General features: G+C 41.9%; 1 protein-coding gene across 1 annotated transcript in view; it reads left to right on the top strand.

The window, feature by feature from the left end:
• The window catches only part of LOC133967458 (aryl hydrocarbon receptor-like), a 41,249-nt gene extending 21,613 nt beyond the window's left edge, over nt 1-19,636 (top strand). The window contains exons 3-11 of the mRNA XM_062402920.1: nt 3,197-3,306; nt 7,608-7,697; nt 8,457-8,589; nt 9,917-10,050; nt 10,492-10,694; nt 10,875-10,984; nt 12,890-13,031; nt 13,466-15,062; nt 18,016-19,636. Of these exons, the coding sequence (XP_062258904.1) occupies nt 3,197-3,306; nt 7,608-7,697; nt 8,457-8,589; nt 9,917-10,050; nt 10,492-10,694; nt 10,875-10,984; nt 12,890-13,031; nt 13,466-15,062; nt 18,016-18,165 (2,669 nt within the window). The 3' untranslated portion in view covers nt 18,166-19,636. The remainder of the gene's footprint in view (nt 1-3,196; nt 3,307-7,607; nt 7,698-8,456; nt 8,590-9,916; nt 10,051-10,491; nt 10,695-10,874; nt 10,985-12,889; nt 13,032-13,465; nt 15,063-18,015) is intronic.
• The last annotated feature ends 745 nt before the right edge of the window (nt 19,637-20,381 follow it).

Below are 20,381 nucleotides of genomic sequence, written 5' to 3' on the forward strand. Positions count from 1 at the left end.
TCTATTTGCTTTTTCGATCTTGTGTATTTTGAAAATTGTGTTTACACTCAAACCTGGAAGTTCAAATTCTGTTCAAAGCTTAACCAACAAAATCTCTGGCCCTGTTCCAACCTGTCATCAAGATGTTGCTGTTACGATACGAGTCGGGTGGACTCCAGACCGGAGGCCAAACACAGAGCACAGAGGTGGTGCGTTCAATGGCGTTTATTTAACGTGGGACAAGGAAGATAGACGGGGTGCTGATGTCTCAGGGAGATCTTCAGCGCAGAGGGGAAGCAGGAGGGCAGGACGAGGGAGTGCTGATGGCTCCGGGAGTTATTCAGCAGGAGGGAGAAGCAGGTGAGCAGGATGACGGGGTAGCTGATGGCTCCGGGAGACCATGGTACACACCATGATACCAAACAGTACAGTGACTACTTTTCAACCTTTAATAGGCAGACTGACTGGTTTCAAGTTTGAAGACACCTGCAATGCTAATTTCAGTACACACCTTAGTCCTTATGGTCCAATTATTTGCAATCTTTTCTAGGGATACTATCATTTTTGTCCAGTCCATTTTCATCAGTTAGCTTTTTTAAATGATTCGGTTGAACCACAATTCAAAAGCAATGTCTGATTTTCATTTGTAAATTTTCAGTACATTTTTATTTATTACTACTTTTGTCATTTTCAAGTTATACAGTGACCATTGTGAGTTTTTCTTTCTTTAACGGAAGGCCACCAACAATTTTGTCCAGGAGTGAAAGTCATTTCTGTTACTGAAGACCAAGCTATGTTTTTTTCACCCAATCTGTGTGTGTGTGTGTGTGTGTTCGTGTGTGTGTGTATGTGTGTGTGTGTGTGTGTGTGTGTGTCAAGAGAGTCAGAAGAGTAATTTTGTGCAGTTGCGCTGTGTAGAACGATTTTTACATTTGTGTGATTTTCAGTGTTGATATTTTGCCTGTGGTTACCACCAAATCAACGAGAAGAGGATAAAATTAGAGTTCTTGGTGAAACTGCAGCAAGTCCGAGGATGTCCTTCATATGTGGACGGATTCACGTTCACACTGTTAAAAGACTGTGCACAGTTGGCGTGATCGGATTTGTATCTGATCTGAACTCTATGAACCAGAGTCCTCGTATACCAGGTGTGTACGAGGACTCTGGTTCATAGAGTTCATGTTCGTCGATTGTTTATTTACATAGCCACTCCGGCTCCTCATAGCCTATTTCTGGCGGACAAATCGGCCAGTCAGTGACGAGTTATACAAGTGGTCATACTTTCGGATCTCTTCTGCCAAGTGCTCATCTATTTGGTCCATATTCGTTCTTCTAAATCTTCCTTGATTTCCGCGTATTGTGGGGCATGAAACCGTAAACTAGACTCCGGACGGGATGTAGTAAACCGACCAATCAAAAGCCTTGCGGGCTGCGTGAGGCTCGCGTCGTTTTGTCGTATAGTTGGCGTAAAATTGGCGGACGCACGCAAGTCGCCAGAGGGCTCGAAAGGGGCGTGTTGCGTGTCTTGCGTGCATGCGTGCGTCCGTGCAACACGACTATAATTCGGCCTTAAGGCCTTAATGCCGAATTATAGTCCTGCGACTGCAACCGCGGAAGGCCACGCAGCTGCATCGACGGATCCGTTTTGGTTTATGCTTCCTAAACGTGTTGCGCGTGTTGCAACGCAATTCACCGCCAGAACACTAGGCGGAGTAACTTTTTTTTTCGAAAACAAAACACACAAAGAAGAGACGTCTTCTTCTTCGTCGAATGTTTATTTACATCGCCACTCCGGCTCCTCATAGCCTATTTCTGGCGGACAAATCTGCCAGTCAGTGACAGGCTATACAAGTGGTCATACTTTCGGATCTCTTCTGCCAAGTGCTCTTCTATTTGGTCCATATTCGTTCTTCTAAATCTTCCGTGATTTCCGCGTATTGTGGGGCATGAAACCGGAAACTAGACTCCGGACGGGATGTAGTAACCCGACCAATCACAAGCCTTGCGGGCTGCGTGAGGCTCGCGTCGTTTTGTCGTATAGTTAGAAAAATTGGCGGACGCACGCAAGCCGCCAGAGGGCTCGAAAGGGGCGTGTTGCGTGTCTTGCGTGCATGCGTGCGTCCGTGCAACACGAGTATAATTTGTCCTTCAAGATGAAGCAGAGCAACATAGAAAGGAGTCATTATTACTGCACTATATTATTACTGTATGTAGCAAAACTACAAAGGTAAAAATTACACATTGAAGGCAGACAACAATAAATAATTCGAATAAATTCGATGATCACACAGCATTAGAGCACAAAATCACAGTTGAATGTTATAGATAAGAAAAGAGTAACAACAGAATTAAATAAAACACAAAACGATTAAAGTAGGGAATGAAGAATGTGCCTTTCAGATTTAAATGAGGATCAGGAGTTTGTCAGATGAATCTCACCAGGGAGGTTCCACAGTATGGGAGCTCTGACAGAAACGGCCCCTCTGGTCTTCAGGTAACAACAGAGCACATTATGTGTAAAGAGAAACAAATAATGTGTATCATGCACTAGAAAATATATACATTTATTTTGTTTGTAAAAACATCTTAATGTTGATATATCACCTCAGAGAGCTCATCCAATGAGCAAACTATTATAAAACTCTGATTGCAGAAATCCAAATAATGCACTATTCTAGATTCACTTCAAGGAAAAGTACAGTCAACAACTATAAAAGATGGAATTCAACCAGATTTCACAGCTGTGGGTTTTTGAGATCCAAAACAGAAGTGTGCCATTTAGAAACATGACCAACATCATTCATTAATAATCATGTTAATGAACCAATTTAATGAAATTAGTAAAAGTCCTGAATTATTCATTTTTGTCACAGAGCACAAAAAAAACATTTATCAATTCATCTATCGCCGCTGCCTCTTCAGAAACTGAAATAACAAGAGTACGATTTTTTTTCAATAATAATTGTATCACTGAAGTGCTGAGGTCATAAAATAAAATGTCTGATTTATGTGAAGTCAGATTTTTATATTTCCCGTTATGAATGTTTAATGAGTTGGGAGCCCATGCACGCAGCATCGTACCAGGCATAAGACCAACTGACAGTCACAGCAGTGCTTTGTAAACATTATCACAGGACTAAAGCCTGTCTTCCTTTCCCCACCTCCCCCTGTGTCGACCCCTGTCTCTCCCTCTCCCCCCCACCCCCCCTCCCTACAGTGGCCCTGTCCAGTAGGAACGGAGCAACTCCAGCTGGTGTGAATGATGACGACAGTAAAACAGCAGCAGTGGTGGAGACAAAGATCCCTGAAGGAGAACTGTTGCTGCAGGTCAGTGTTCGAACTGCATTTATTCTTATTTCCTGTTTCTGTTTTTATCTTTATCATCTAATTAAAGGTTTTTTGATGCAGCCACACAACTGGTCAGTGATCGTGGACGAGCAAGTGCTCTGATTTGTGTCTGGTCGGCACTTGTGTTTTCTGTTTGTGTTTGTTTTTTTCTCATCCTCACAAGTGGCCAAAATCTATTTAGGCCAATGACAGAGGATCAGAGGCTCAAGGCAGCTTACCACTCAATACGTCTGGCACTGTCTGCTGGGCTCTCATCAAACCTCAGTGCACCATCAAACAAGTCTGCAGCTGAACTGGTGGATGAAGCTCGTTCCTGCAACTCAACAGGACCAACCTAACAGTTCTGTGCTCAGGATCCCTCCTTCAAAAACAACTCTGTAAATGTGGATGGATCTGAACACAGATTTCTGCTCGTTCTTCCTCCACTCGCGTGTGGATCAAATCGTGTTTTATCTGTTTTATCTTGTTCCACCTGTCAGTACTGGTTCCATATTCCAGGAATAGTTTGACATTGTGAAAATGTATGTTCAGAAGTTAGGGTGCTTTATCTGCTTTGTTCAAACCTTCAGAGTTTTCATTTTAGTCTGAACCCAAATATCAGGTGTGACAGGTTCCTCGGATCACCCTACAGACCAACACGCCAACATTTTGTCGTTGTTATGATGTGGTCTATAATTCATCTACAGCTGTATATTGATAAATGCCAGACTTGGGGGGATCTTATAATTCCATTTTCTTTTGTGAACAGAAGTGAGTGAATGATGATGGGCATGATTTTATTGTTTCATAGCTGACATAGTTTGAGCATTATGACAAACAATCCAATTCAGCTTAACTCAGATTCAACGTGTTTCTTAATCCAATTTGGACAATGAAAATTTAACAAGGAAATCAAGGTTGGGAAACAGAGGCAGCAAGCTTTCAAAGTCAAAGTTTCACTGCAGCGATCAATTTAAGGTGAGCTCTTTCCCACGCTCTTCCCATTCTGCATGCTAAGCTAACACTAGCTTCACTTTTATATTAACAGACATGAGAAAGTAAAGCCAAAGTGTCTCTATTGCCCCCTTTTTGCTGGCTGCAGTATAGGTAATAAAGCCCAAGTCCTCCTTTTTAGTGAATGGGACATGGAACCACCTAAAAAGGGAAAGTGCACATTAAATACATTTTATCGTGCGATGTCAAAAGCACAATATGGCGGCATCTGTATCCAGGAAATTTTAGCTTCATCTTTGCTCAACGGGAGGAATTCGACACCATCTTTATATATAGTCAATGATTTGTTCACTGATTTCCTTGTTTGTATCCAATCTGAATATTTTCTTATTTATGTGGGATCGAGGCAGTTTCATGAGGTTTGGTTTAGACTCGGAGAGACAACAAAAGACAAACCTGGATTGATCTGTCCAAAAATCCAAGAGTCTCCCTACCCTGTCTAGTGCCCCTGAGCAAGGCACCTTACTCACCCAACATCTGCTCCCCGAGCGCCATACATGGTCGCTCACTGCTCTGTGTGTCCTGCACAAGATGGGTCAAAAGCAGAGGTTAAATTTCCTTACCTACATGAGTGTACCTTTGCATGTCTGTGCATGTGTTTGGGACTAATAAATGCATCTTAATGATGATGCCTCCAAGCAAGAGGTCAGATCCATGAAGAAATTACACAGAACGGACCTCAACTCCATTTCACACCTTCGGGATGAGCTCCAGCTGCAGTGAGCCAGTATTGGAGCTTGCTGTTGCTCATGTGACTGAATTTAGCTCTGTAGCCAGGTTTCAAATTCTACTGTCAGATGGTCGGCAGTTCTATCCCAGTCTTCCCCACTCCAAAGTGTCCTGGCAAAATACTTAACGTCAAATTTTCTGTCTTGGAAAAAATGCTGGCTATAGATGCACTGTATGAGTGTGTATGGAAAGTAGAGAACATTTACATATACACCAGTTACCATCAGAAGAGTTGTTGTATGAAGTTGAAGATTAATTCCCAAGGTTGTGGATCAAGATGTTCAGCGATCACATGTGGGAGATTTGTTCACTTACTTTTACTAAATAATGTGATAAAACGGTAAAAATTTTACTGGAATTCTAGGTAACAGTGCAGCTCTTTTTTTGAATGCGATCAATAGACTTGTTTTCCATTCCAGGGAAAACGACCGGGAGGGGTTAGATCTCTCCGTACTTTATGTGTGATTGAGTAGAGCGCCAGCTTGCTGCCAGATCTTTTTGGGATCTACTGGAATCATTGATTTTCCAGTCCAGTTCCTCCCAATGTGCATCACACTGGCATTCCAGGAGAGGAGAGGAAACAGCCTGCCGCCATTTCCCGACCCTACCAGGAAGGTTTCGTTATTCTGATAAGCCTTCATTTCCCCGACTTGTTAGTAATGAGAAATGAAAGCTCATTTGGACCGATAGTCAGGAGGAGCGTGTTCCACGGGGGGGCCTCGTCCTCCTCGTCCTCCTGTTTTTCCTCGGGATGAAAGGGGAGACGGACAGCGAGCGAGCGGTTCACAGGCAGAAGAAGGCAAAGGTTTATTTCTGAACCTGAAGTCTGAGCCGGTTTCTTTGCTGCTCTTCACATCAGACAGATGTGAATTATACAAAAGCTGCAGGCGAATCAATTATTCAGATTGAAAATGGAGGAAACATGGTAATTGTGCTGCTCTGACAACAAAAACTGGCCTGTTTGAAAGATTTATTTGCCTTTTTGATTGCAACAGTTTTAAACCATCGCTCCTGTTCTTGAAAGTGGCAAATCATTTTCAACTGGAAGGTCAATAAGCAGACAATCCTACAGGGTTTCTGTGTACTGCACAGATTATCACATCCAATAGCAAAAAAAATCTTGAATTTTATCAACTATGCCCGACATAACATAGAAATTTAAATGTAGTAAAAGAAAGTGCATTAGTAATTGGTCGTTTACGATAATTGTGTCAAAACACATTCTACTTTGGAGGAATTGCCACAAGTAATTGAGGTGAATCACTGGTGTGTTTTCAAAAGATTAAGATTAAGATGCATTTATTAGTCCCAAACACATGCACAGACATGCAAAGGCACACTCATGCAGGTAGGGGAATTTAATCTCTGCTTTTAACCCATCTGGTGCAGGACACAGAGCAGTGAGCGACCATGTACGGTGCTCGGGGAGCAGATGTTGGGGGAGTAAGGTGCCTTGCTCAGGGGCACTAGACAGGGTAGGGAGATTCTTGGATTTTTGGACAGATCAATCCAGGTTCATCTTTTGTTGTCTCTCCGTGGAGTCGAACCAGGGACGAACCAGAGACGAACCAGAGACCTTCTCTGCCCATAGTCCAAGTTTCTGCCACTAGACCACCGCCTCTCCACTAGACCACCGCCTCTCCAGTAGACCACCGCCTCTCCAGTAGAAAAGAATAACATGTCGTCTCCAGCATTAGTTATCACTAATTTACAAACAGATGAGTGTGCTTGTATGAGTGTTTGTATGTTTGTGAGAGAAAACAGTACAGGACAGTTGTATGTTGTATCCTTTTTTGTACAACATATTGTCGTACCAGGGGAGGGTACGTTTGTGTTTAGTGAGGAGGAAATGTTGGACCAGCTGTTCCTCTTTGCAGAGTTACAATGAATGCGCTCCATTTTACTCAACATACTCCCTCATTGTTCTTCCTTTCCTGCTAGCTCTCAAAATTACAAAAAGAGATTTACAGAAGAATTTAAATAACTGAATAACTAACTTAACACCATATTGATCTATGATATTAGCAGCATCTGTGACAAATGTTATGTGTCCATACACGTTTTAAATATATATTGATCAAAATGTTGTTTTTTAAAACTAAGTTGCAGAGAATGTCGAGGTTAGTTCAGTGGAAACGGGAGATCTGAGCGTTTCAATGCTACATAACCATTGTTAGCATCATCACCTGTTAACTTACCAATGCAACAGAAAGGTCAAGGGCTCGATGCCAGTGTTCAGTCATGTTGCTTCTATTTCTATCACTTCTTTTATTCCATTGAAGTTTGCTAAGGTGGCCCCGGGCTGTCTGGTCTGTCTCGCCACTGTCCTAGCGTCACTGCAGCGTCCAGTCTGCCCTGAAGAAGTAGCACTGCTCAGAGAGAGCAGCGATCAACCTCTTGTCTTGCAAGCGACCATCACTGTTACCGTGCTCCCGGCTTGTGTCAGTGGCTGAGAAAACATACAAATAGTTTTTTGACTGGAAGCCCATTCAGAATAATCCGTAAGACTAAATGTGACATATGGACGTCTTCTAAATGTTCCTTTGTTTGACCCACAGGCTCTTAACGGCTTCGTCCTGGTCATCACGGCCAGTGGAACCATCTTCTACTGCTCTCACACCATCCAGGACTACCTGGGCTTCCACCAGGTATCCTATTAACACAAGTCTTTTTGTTTGCTTAACTTAAAGAAGTTGTCTCAACAACACTCTTCTCAACAATGCCTGCATAGACATAACGCCTGCATCGTCATTACTTCAGGGATTCCCTTCTAAAATCAGTCAGCTGAGTAATTATTCCAGCATCTCGTTGGATTGCTCATAGTGGAAGACAACAGCGTGTTACAGCATTGTAACCCATCATATTTATCATTTTCTGGGGCTTATAGACACAGAGCTGTGAACATCCACAGAAGCACTTGACGTATTAGACATCTTGAGGCTCAGTGTTTGCAGCAGACAGTGGGGTCTGGATGGATGGTTTGCGTGCAACATCTGCTGGGAGCAGCTCGGGGGTCTTGTCTGATCTATTGGTCGACTCCCTGCATGGTGCAGAGACAGAGGCTCCAACAACAGCAAAAAGACCTGACCTATTTATAGCGTGGCCTTTAGTTGAAACCACTCGTCACAGAAGGGAGCTCAACTGAGCAGCAGATCTCTGCCCTACAGATCAACGCTGGTTTTTAACCACCATCCAAAAGTGACGTTCACTTTTGGGCATAATGTTTTAGGACACTTGTCTCACGTTCCTGGAGCCACTTGGACTGGTCGGTCTACGACTGATTTGTGCACAATAATGAGTGGTGGTACAAATTAGATAACCACACTAGTTCTTCCTATTTATCTCTCCCTTTGTAATTTCCTAATTTTTTGTCATTGGCTAATGCTTCATCTCATTATTTCTTTCAGACGGACGTCATGCACCAGAGTGTTTATGAACTGGTCCACACAGAGGACCAGCAGGAGCTCAGGAGAAGCCTGCATTGGGCTTTGAATCCTCCTGCTGCGGCTGCAGCTGCCATCACCCAGGACTCCCCCCAAGGTGCTCTCTTTTCTTCTACATGGGCCTTACATCACAACCTCAACAGATCTGTAAGGTCCTACAGGGACCACATCAAGGAGTTATGAGTGTCTTTTGAAAATGATAATGAGTCACATTTTGCAAATGAAGTTTTAAACAATGAGGGTTTGACCGTTTTTGACTGCAGCTTGTGACAGTGTGTCGGAAGTGAATGGTTTTATGTAAGAATTGGCTTTAATCAGTAGGACTTGCAAGGTAGGATCGTTTTTGGCCATTCAAAGAAAAGCACATTTTTGGCTGAATGCTGGTAATGTGGTACAGTGATGCAAAATTGTATTTAGACCGAGCAGCGCAAACCAGACGTAGAGAAACCAGTAAGTAGTCGGCACTGTTGTTGTTGTACCAGGTACATTGCTCATTACTCAAGCAACAGAGAGGATGGATAAAGTAAGCTATGTTTCCCAAATGCTCCGTTTTACACGTAGACAATGATACACACTTTGGAACAGTCTGGACGCTAGGTTCTAACATAGAGGAAAGATCTGGTAAAATATCAACATTAGTGCATGGAAGTTCCTGTACTTTGAACTTTTGGGATAAAGTCTGGAAGCTATAAATCAACAACAGTTCAACCAAGAGTGTTCTAAAAGTATTTGAGTAAAACCTGATTGATTATAACATTTATTATAATAATTAATTATTCATTGTTATTATTAATTGAATTAGAATCACTCCAATCCAAAAATCTGTATTCCTGCTACATGTTCTGCATCCATTGCAGGCTTGAGAAAGTGTGTGTGTGTATGTGTTTGTTTAAGATTATACTCATTTAGATATCAACATTAGACGGTACAGTTTAGTACACACAGTTCAGGCATTAAACTGTAACACCATCCTCAGGTCACATGACCCTGTAATCCTCACTGTGGCTTATGAGGTGAAGTGGTCCCAGATCTGTATTTGGGTTTAAGATGCTTACGTCTGGGCTTTGGTTCTGAGCAATGTGTTCAGGTTAAGACTCGCAGCCGTGACACAACTGACCCATTCCCACAGCGCAGGGCGGGTTCACTGGCTCCGCTCTAACTGCAACAAACGTCCTTGCTCGCTGTGTCGGGCAGATCGAGCTCAAGGCAGCATTACATATGTGCGTCTTCTACAGTGGATGATATGAAAACAACAGTGAAATATAGCTCACGAGTAAAATCAGATGCAGTTTGAACCCAAGTCTCTGTGTCTTTAAAGTTAGATCATCTTTATGCGACTGCTGTTGCAGATACAGACCAATATAAAGCTGTTTTCATTTATTGTGAGTTAAAGCTGACTGTGGCTAATGTCGTGTTTTCCACAGAGATGGAACCTGACAGTTGCTCGTCTCTGGTCACCTACAAACCTGAACAGCTTCCCCCAGAAAACTCGTCCTTCCTCGAGAGGAGCTTTGTTTGTCGTTTCCGCTGCCTGCTGGACAACTCCTCCGGCTTTCTGGTAGGTTACAAGTTAAAGCACTGGAAAGATGAGGAGCAAAGATGTTTTTATGTGAGACTCCAGTGTTGACTTTTTAATGACTTGCACCTGACTGCTGACTGTTTTATCGAGAAGTATTGCAATGGTGGGACATGTCCAAAGGAAGAATCCATTCATTTTTGGAGAACATTTGATTTAAACTGGGCTGCGACTGCAGAAATGCTGTGCCTCATCTAGAATCGGAGGAGAAATCTGGTCTGGAAACTTGGGCATTCCAGATTGTTTGGTAAAGTGTTACAGAGGAAGTTCTCAAACATGTTTGATTTACAGAAATTATGAAAAATGCCATCTTTATATTATTTATAAGTGAATGAATGCCATTGTCAGATATGAACACGTGTTAAGTACGTAGTATGTATTAAAGACAAACTGCTTTTCTTAGCCTTACTTTCCTGTCTGCAGGCATTGAACATCCAGGGCCGGCTCAAGTTTCTGCACGGACAGAACCAGCGACAAGAAAACGGAGGGAAGGCCCCGCCGCAGCTCGCCCTCTTCGCCATCGCCACTCCTCTGCAGCCTCCGTCCATCCTGGAGATCAGGACCAAGAACATGATCTTCAGAACCAAACACAAGCTGGACTTCACACCTCTGGCCTGTGACGCAAAGTAATGAAACCAACGAGCAACACACATACACTCAGTTCACAGTCTTAACAAGTCACGAGAATATTCGTATAAATTACATCCAGATGTGTAATTTGTTTTGCTGTTGTTTTTCTTTTGAATATTTCCTCATTACAGTCCTATATGATAAATGTGAGTGATTTCCTATCTTTTCACGCACAGGGGGAAGATAGTACTGGGGTACACCGAGGCTGAACTGCGGGTACGAGGATCAGGGTATCAGTTCATCCACGCAGCAGATATGTTGTACTGTGCAGAAAACCATGTCAGAAGTAAGTTACGCTACAAACATACATCAATATCACTTATCAATGAAGAAGAAATAATCAGTTACTCTTTAACATTATATTACACTTTATTCTTTTATTGAATCACTTTAATTGGTCAAGTGGTTGACGTCACAATAAAAATAAAAAAAAGTAATTTCAAGACTTAAACTGACGCGTTTCAATCATTTAAAGTATTTTCCTGGGACATTGGACAGTTGAGAGCTGACATTAGGGAGAGATGTGGAATTTCAGTAAATTAATGTAAGGACACTTCATTAAGATAAACACGATATCTTTGGATCCATTTCACTTGTAAAACTAGACGGGCACTCAGAGAGCGGATACCTAAAAAAAATGTTGTTCAAAGTTTGCTCTTCTCAAAGTGGAATTCTCACTTCAGCCTCATTTTAATTTCTATTTTGTTTCTATTTCTCATATTTTCACATGGATAAATAGATGAGACAAGTTACACTTGCTCATCTATTTATCACATGCTCTGGAGGATCGACGCACATATCATATCACGAGTTGCAGTTTACCAGACTTTACATGATTCTCTCATGAGCAAAACATGATCCTCTAAACTGCTGCAGCACAATCAGTCTGACTGATGTAAACACAGTCGGAAAACCACTGTTAGATAATGAAGACAAGAGATAATGAGTCTTGCTTTGTTTGTCTGACAGAACCGTGTTTCTATTTTCAGTTTGGTTCTGTTTTCAAAGAGTTAGGGAGGCCTGGTGTAACCTGGTCAGAGAGTTCAGACAGCTTTCACAAGTAATCCTGCTGGATTACGAAGCAGATTGAGCAAAGCTGCAGATCGGCCAGAGGAGAGGATAGGGCCCACAAATCCAGTGCATGAGCAAAGCATGAGAGATGATCCATAATGCAACAGCAAACACACAAACATTGCGGAGGTCAAACATGTTGCTGAGTGTGTCTTGTGGCCAGCGTGCACGGATCAGTGCAGTTTAATCAAGATGCAGGAGCAAGCGCAGCTACTGCACAGAGGAGCCACCTGATCTGAGCATGTGATCATGTCAGGGTGGGATTCTGTGGCCTGAGTCACCATCTCTACTTCCTTTTTCTTCTTCTCACAACCGCACAACAACGTAACGACAGAACAGGATTCATGAGCTTAAAGAAAGATACAAAAAGTGGTCCAATTAGAACTGTTTTCTCCCCTGTAATAAAGTGAATGAATATGTTACTAGAACGACTCAGTAGAGCACATACCTTCACCAAGGCCCCCATTTCGATGTAGATCTAGATATGCACTAAATTACACAAACTCATAGGTGCAAGAATTGTTCCCACGGAAATCTGGGAAAATGTCCAAGAAGAGTACCAATGTTAAAGAAGGAGAGGTTTCGTTGGGAATCTGTTCAGCAGAATTATGCTTTTGCATAATTCTGCTGAAAAACTAGGTAATAGTCCTCTAAATATGTCAGATTTGTTTAATTTTTTTTTCAAGAATTATTTTCTTAGAAATCAACATAGATTTAGCTAAACATCCTGGACCTGCCCCATGTGCAGATGTTGATCTGTTTTTGTCTAATCTTGCTTACAAACTAACAGAAAAATAAATACACACTGGGGTGAAACACATAACCCACATAATCAAGCTTTGCTGTGGCCTCAAGAACTCCAGCATCTAGCATCTAGTACGACTCTCCAAAAAAGACTCCACATGGCCCTGCTAGTAGAGAGAGGCTTACTGTGTCAACTTAATTAACCTCCCCCTCCTAATAACCTTAAATAACCTAATAGGTCATCTAACAGGACGTCTGGCCGTTGAATTTCTTCCTTTTAACAGCTCAGGGCTCTGCCCTGTGCTTTAAGGAGGTTTATATTATTCTCTATGTGGATTTTAATACTTATACCTGTGTTTGTTTTGTGCATTTGTAGTGATGAAGACAGGAGAAAGTGGTCTGACCGTGTTCCGGCTCCTCACCAAGGAGAATTTCTGGAAATGGGTCCAGGCTAACGCCAGACTGGTTTACAAGAACGGCAAACCGGACTACATCATCGCCACCCAGAGGCCTCTCTTGTATGTTCCTGTCCCTTCATGTCGTGTCATAAATCAACACAATGTACCAATCATTTAATGTCATAATATACGTGTATATAAAAATCTAAGTTTATCTTGGATCAAATAACCTCTGCTCTTTGCCTTAATCATTTTTTTGCATGGAGTTTATCAAGCACTTTTTCAAATCTGTTTTTTAATGTGTCAGATTCAACATTATACAGGATAGCACACACATCCAAACTTAAAAGCACCAGGAGACAGGAAATGTTGGGACATACATTTGGTCTGAAGGCGTTTGTGTGAGACTTAACTGATGTGAAGAAAATTCTTGTCTTAACATTTTAAACTTGTGTGAAAAGTTGGTTAGAACCAAATACAAGGTGGAAACTTTGCCCATAATGAATTGCCCCTGCAAGTTCTCCAGATAATAACCCTGTCTTCTGTCATCACAGGGATGAGGAGGGAGGAGAACACTTGCGCAAGCGCTCCATGCATCTGCCCTTCACCTATGCCACAGGTGAGGCGCTGCTCTACCAGTCCAACCATCCCATCGCAGGCTTTGGAGACGGTGGCCACGAGAAAAACGGAAGCAAATCAAAGAAGAGCCGCACTGAACGGCTGTTAAGGGAGGGTCTGGACCCTGGCTCCCTCCTGGGGGCGCTCATGAGTCAGGATGAGTCGGTTTATGTTTGTCAGCCTGCCCTTGAGCCCAAGATGTCGTTCCACAGCACCTTCTTTGGAGAACAAATGGGCTTCTCTGACTCTGAACCCTCCAGCTTGCACCAGAGCTGGGACGAGCTGAGCAACGGTGTGGTGGGTCCAGGCAACACAGAGCCGAACACGGGCTTCGACCCGCTGCTGGCTACTCTGGACTCGCTCTCCCTGGAAGGCCAGGGGGTGGTGGATGCAGACGACGGGGGGTGCTCTAACGGGGAGCTGTTTCGAGCTCTGGAGGGGTTGGGGCTTAGCGCTGAGGACCTGGAGCTGCTATTGCTTGACGAGCGGATGATCAGAATTGAGATGGACCCTGAACGGGTGCCCACGCTGGACGATCTGCTGACGAATGACGAGATCCTTTCATATATCTACGACTCCATAGAGGGAAGGACTGATTCCGCAGTGCACACGGGCCAGGGGCCTCTTAGTAGCGCCCCAGCCACAGTTACAACATTGTCCCTTCCTCCCACCTCTGACACTAATGTGCAAATGCAGTTTCCTCATCACAAGCCTCCCCTGGTGGGACAGGCTCCCATCGTGCAGCTGTCGCAGCAGATGCAGCAGCACTTCAACATGCGAACAGGTAAAGTGACGCATAACTGGGACCAGCAGAGCGACCATTTGACGAACACGATAGTTAATGGAGAGCTGCCGGGGCAAAATCAATCAGTTTCTAATGGTCAGTGGACGCCGCAAGGCATTGTCACCAGTGTAGGGATACAGCTGGGACACTTGAACACGCAACAGACTGTTTTCAACGGTAAGGCCCCTGCGGTGGATCAGCAGCAAACACATCAACACTACCTTCAGCAGCAGCAGCAGCAGCCCAGGATGCGGAACCAGTTCTCACCGCAGTGCCATGCCAAACACAAGGCATCCAACCTCAATGGACTGTGTGGCATCTCCAGCACAGAGCATGCAGCTGGGAAGTCCCAGTGGCAAGACTACAGATTCAGCCAGAGTCTGGGCAGCAACACCTGCCTCGACAACAGCCAAAAACCTCTGACAAGCACCTCACTAGATTCATGCATGGATTATAGCATGGCTGACACTGAAAACGCAGATTACACCATCAGCGGAAGCGGTTTGTACGAGAGGAGCGGGCAGCAGCACAGGGCTGAGCCCATGGCCTCATCTTTCCAGGGGATGAACCACAAACAACAGCAGGAGCAGATCTCGGTTCCTTTGGCTCAGGTCATTTCCGGCCTGTCGCAGTGCCCTCCCGCCAACGCCTCCCTGGAGCAGATCCTGGGTGTGGCTAAACCTTGCCGGCAGCTAGACCATTATGGCATGGTGACGTCGGAGAGGCCTCACGATCCCAATCATAGCAAGGTGAGGTCATGGATATTCTTATAGGTTTAATATCAGTCTGGAAGTTCATGCATGAGCTTTGGGGACAGTGTGTAAAACCATGAAATATAGACTCAGACTCTTAGCTGCTGTTGAAGGAAATAGTTCATTAAGTAACTTTAAGTTTTGGTGAATAATCAATAATTAAGATTTTGACGATTATGTTCTTTTCTTTTTGCTTTATGGGTTAGTTCCAATAGTTTTACAATGAATCAATTAGTCAACATTAACAAATCTAATCTGCAATTGTTTGGATGATACATTTCTTGTTTTCATTTTTCAAGTAAAATTACTTGATTTAGTGTAGATTGATATTTTAACCATAAACTTTAGCATAAATAACTATAACTAACTATATATAAATACATATCAAATATATAGACATTTGAATGACTTTTGGAAATGTTATTTTTTTCCGTAAAATATTAATATAAATACACATCTTTTCTTTAATATATGTTTAGGAAGGTAAACATCTTTTAGGCAAACATAAATGAAGATTACAGTCAAATATTTTTTTATCAACCAACCCCTCACCCCCCTCCCTCCTTCACGAGATACAAGCACCCAGATTTTAAGGCTATCCATTAACTCTGTAGAAATATGGCTACTGGAGACGAAGGTACATCTTGCAGCCATTTCATTTTGAACCAGCGTCTGGTGGGCCGAAGCCTGGCCACGAGAGCCCCAGCTCCCCAGCACAGCCCCAAAGTGGGAGCAGTGGGAGCTTGAGCTGGCGCAGCAGCAGCATCCTTCCACACTGTTGAGTCAACGTTTAGAGGTGTCCTGGGGTCCCTTGTTTATGCGGCCGTTTAAATGTCTGACAGGTAGCAGCATCGAACTAACACTAGCCGGGCTCCACTGGCCGGTTAGCTCACGAGCTTACGCAAGCCGGGGAGCCGGGCTCCCCTAGCCGGGGGGAGCTCCTAGGGAGCTAGGGGAGGCGGGCTCGCTACCTAACAGGGCCGGTGGAGCTCGGCTAGTGTGACTATGACGTTTGTTTCGGTCGTAATCCAAATCAACACACTCTAGCGTCTCGTTTCTGACATAGAGTAACCACAACAAATCGCGTGATTTGTTTTTTTCCAGAGTTTTTGGGACGGTAGACATGCCAGATACACAAATTATCGTGTAGAAGCACTACAAAAGTGGAATTTTCATAATATGTCCCCTTTAAAATTCATATTTGTATAGACTGTTGGTAGGACAAAATCTATTATTTGAGAAAGTTTTTTGCAGTGTGGCTCAGACATTCATATTCCCCCAGAGGAGGGATAAAAGGTGCACAGCGTCTCAAAATCAACATGGTCAACATTTATGAACTGAACTTGCTGCCGATATTCCTGACACACAAACACACATACACATACATACACACACTGCAGATGACAGATGATAACTCGCACACTGACCTTTCCTCTGATGGTTTTATATTTAAAATGTCCAGCTGCTGCCTCCTCTGGGAATCTGTCAACATTTAGTACAGATTCTGTTCAGCAGGCAACCATGACATTTCCAGAGTTAATTCATGGTCCTCACTATACAACCTCTCTAGGACCACAACACCTTTTCAACCTTCAACAAATGACAAAGCATCACTGTTGTTTCGGTTTATGGGAGAAAGTGTTTAGTTTCTTACCTATGGAGTTCAAAACTTCTTGATGTGCAACCAGAAAAATACAATTCTTAAATCATAAGCTTGATTTCTAATCATATTTTCATATTTCTCTGCTGTAGAAAATGGAATATTACTGAAACTATAGTTAAAAGACTATAGATTCATGTTAATGAACTAGACTCAATCAGGTGCTTCTTGTTATATTGTCCGACCCATTTATCTCAATACACACCACAGATCAAAAGCACCACAAACTGTCCTTTTAATGGTCGTACAATTTTATTAACTCCAAACACACTGCACCTTTATGAAGGTGAGTTTATTGCAAGAGTGTTGTATAAGACTAATTAGTTTTATCAAGGCGTTCATAATAAGCTGGCCACATGTGCTCTGTGTATATTGCCTGTCAATCAAATGTAAACCACTGACAAAATGCAGAAGAGTTTTCAGTTAAAATATTTACAGAGGATTTAAGTTTCACCTGCAGTTAAAGGATTCAAACCAATGAACTAATTATATTGGTATGTGTATCAGTCACTTTTACATCACTACATGCATCTGTCATTTAACAGCTTTTAGTTTATTTAATTGTTGGTTCGACAAAAATGAATCACTTGACGATCAATTGAATTTCCCTTAACGGTTATAACACGACACGTTTCAGATCTGGAGATTAGCAGATGTGGTGGAGTCTGATCAGTGATGATTATTTTAAGGACGTCAAGATCAAAAAATCTGACATTGGTTATTCTTTCAAATACAAAGGTGCATACTTATGTATTTAAAGCTGCTAGTTTATTTGTAAAGCACTTTTCAATACAAGTAACGAAGTGCTTTACAATAAAAAATCAGAGTAAAACTAATAATTAACATAATACAATTAATCAAAGCTAAAGAAATCTGCATGATAGCCTTTTTATACAGTTGCTTCTTAAGAAGTGAGATATTTAGGTAAAATTATGGTTGGTATTTCAAATATTCAACATGAATCTATAGAAATAATTTCCCCCTTTAATGACATGCAGTTGTTTGAAAGTCAGACATGTATCAGAATGAATGGGGGGGAGGTGATTGAAAAATCACAGAACATCTTTTATTTATTTATATGATGCAACCATACAAAACATCCGATTTGAAGAGCTCGTCTAAAGCTTTAATGAAGAGCTAGAACGAGCTCAAAAAGTGATATAGTGTAGGATATGATTAATGTTCAAGCTTTAAAGTTACCAAAACTTCAAATCTACACAACAGTATCACATTTATATAACTGTATTTTATGATTATACAACTACAGCGCTCTCCTCCCCTCTTGCGTAGATGGAGAACGGCTGCATCCTGAGCAGCACTTACCCAGGAGGCTGTGCTCTGCCCAACGGAAACAGACCAGCGCCCCCTACTGTCCAGATGCCCGGCCCTGACACTCTGTCAAGCCTCCCCGACCCTCCAGCCACCGGCTTCTACCTCTGACCGTCTGACCAGTGACAGCTAACAGAAACTGATACTGGCCAGAGACACACAATGACTGGAGCAGCCTTACAGAAACCATTACAAACAAAGCTGAACGAACGTAGGCCTATGTGTATTTCTTTTCTTTTTCTTTTTTTAATTTGGATTTTATTCCTTTTTGGGGGGAGGAGGGGATCATCGCGTTTTATTTCAAGACATATTATCATATGAGTCCTTTGTTTACAATAATGCAGTCAAGAGTGCTGAGTGGAGTTTGTTTTAATACAGCGACGGAAATATGTGAGTTTCATGAGTTCGGATACAACGCAAAGCACAGTTTAGATTTTCGAGGCAGGTAAACATTAGGATACTGTTGAGACTTCTAAAATCAATTATTTTCTATATTAAAAAAAACGCAGGATTTCGGGTTAAAGTTTGATGAAACAGTTTGCCCTAAAACATCTGGATTACCTTTGTTTTATTGGTGGGTCATCCTGAAGTTTGCCGCAGATAAACAGCAGGAAATGTATGTATTTATCAGTTTGGTCATTTTCTAAGAAAAATACAAAACATTTCCTTATTCTAACCTTTCAAATGTCAGGATATGTATATATATATATATATATCTGTATCTATCAAATTTTCCAGATTCAAATCATGATCTGGTGTTAGAGTTAGGACAAATGTGCTTGTCTTTGTATCCGAATCTGTCAGTGCAGCTCGGTCGATGGGAGAATTCAGCTCCGCTCACAGTTCTTCGTCACGCAACAAGAATGTAATCTTTCCGTGTTCAGTGATTTCTTTGTTGAACAGTTTTACTCGTCAACAATGAGATTATTTTTCGTATGTTTGGAGGGAAAAAACAGTCTAGAATATTGAAATTATGGCTAGAAATATCCTGCACTTTATTTCAAGCACCCACTTAATGCAGATCTGTAGTCAGGGACCCTGGTGAACAACAGACCCTGTTTTAATTTGGTTGTTGTTTATCTTTGAAGCAAGATGGACAAGTTTGTATTTTTTATTCCTACTTTGAGGTACATTTCAGGTGACACATTAATGGCCTCACAAGCACAAACACTCCCGTACAATTTATTAGTGTCATCATTTTCATCTTTCCCGACTTGAATTTTTTTTATGGGTTGTTGATGTTTAAAAAATCTTGGACCTCTTGGATGAGTTTTCTTTTCTTTTTTAATTTCTCTCTTATTTTGTTTAAAGTTTAACGGACTTGAGTAGGGGATTTCACTTTAATTTTAATTTACTGTATTTATTTATGTCCTACAGCAAGCATTCTGGATTGATTTGAAGTTAATGTGTGAAACAGGTTCTTGAACAAAAGCAGTGATGTAAAAAAAGAAATAGAAAATGTCCTCTTCTGTGGTTCTCCTGCGAAGCAGCTTATTGCTCTTCTGAGGAAACCAATGAAATATATATATATATATATTTTTTTTTTACAGTTAATCCAAACCCACGTCCATCACAGTATAAATTAACCCGAGATTTTAAGGAAAAGTCTGATGTTTTATTAAAATAAATCTTTTTAGCTTTGTCGCTCAGAGGGAGAAAGTACCAGAGATGTAAAATAAAGATGGACAACTTCTCCACTTCCACCCACCATCAAAAAATTAAGCCACAATATCCCATGCACGTCACCATCTTGTTCCTAATTACATCATTCTGAGTTAGTTTGCGCACAACCAATCGTGAGTCAATTAGTTAGTTTGGGTCGGTTGCAGGGTCTGTCTTTCAGGCGCTTTCTTCTTTTCATTGTCTTCGTATTTGATCTCATTGAGTCAACAAGATGTCAGCGTTGGTATTTTGGCTTAATTACTTGATATTGGGAGGAAGTGGGGGCATCGTTCAATTTTATTTACAAATTTACTCAAACAAATAAAATTATATTCATCTCCTCATCTGATATATCGACTGAGTTACAAACAAACCATTTCTTCTCCAAGATGTCAGACATTTCCTCTGGAGCGGCAGAAAACGTTGTGATGTTTACATCATCAGGTCGCTAGATTCAGGGTCTTCAAGGATCAAAAAGGTACAAAATAGTAAACACTGAAAAAAACCAAATGTGTGTATTAAAATCTCATTTCTACTGGAAGGATTTAGTTCTGAATGTTTCTTGTACATAGTGAATTACTGGAAAATGATGCAGAGTCAAGGTATTTCATCAAGAAAAGATGCTGAAAAGAGATTTCCATTTAATTGTTCAAATAATGTCATAC

This window comes from Platichthys flesus, chromosome 13, assembly GCF_949316205.1.
Source record: "Platichthys flesus chromosome 13, fPlaFle2.1, whole genome shotgun sequence".
Taxonomy (NCBI): domain Eukaryota; kingdom Metazoa; phylum Chordata; class Actinopteri; order Pleuronectiformes; family Pleuronectidae; genus Platichthys; species Platichthys flesus.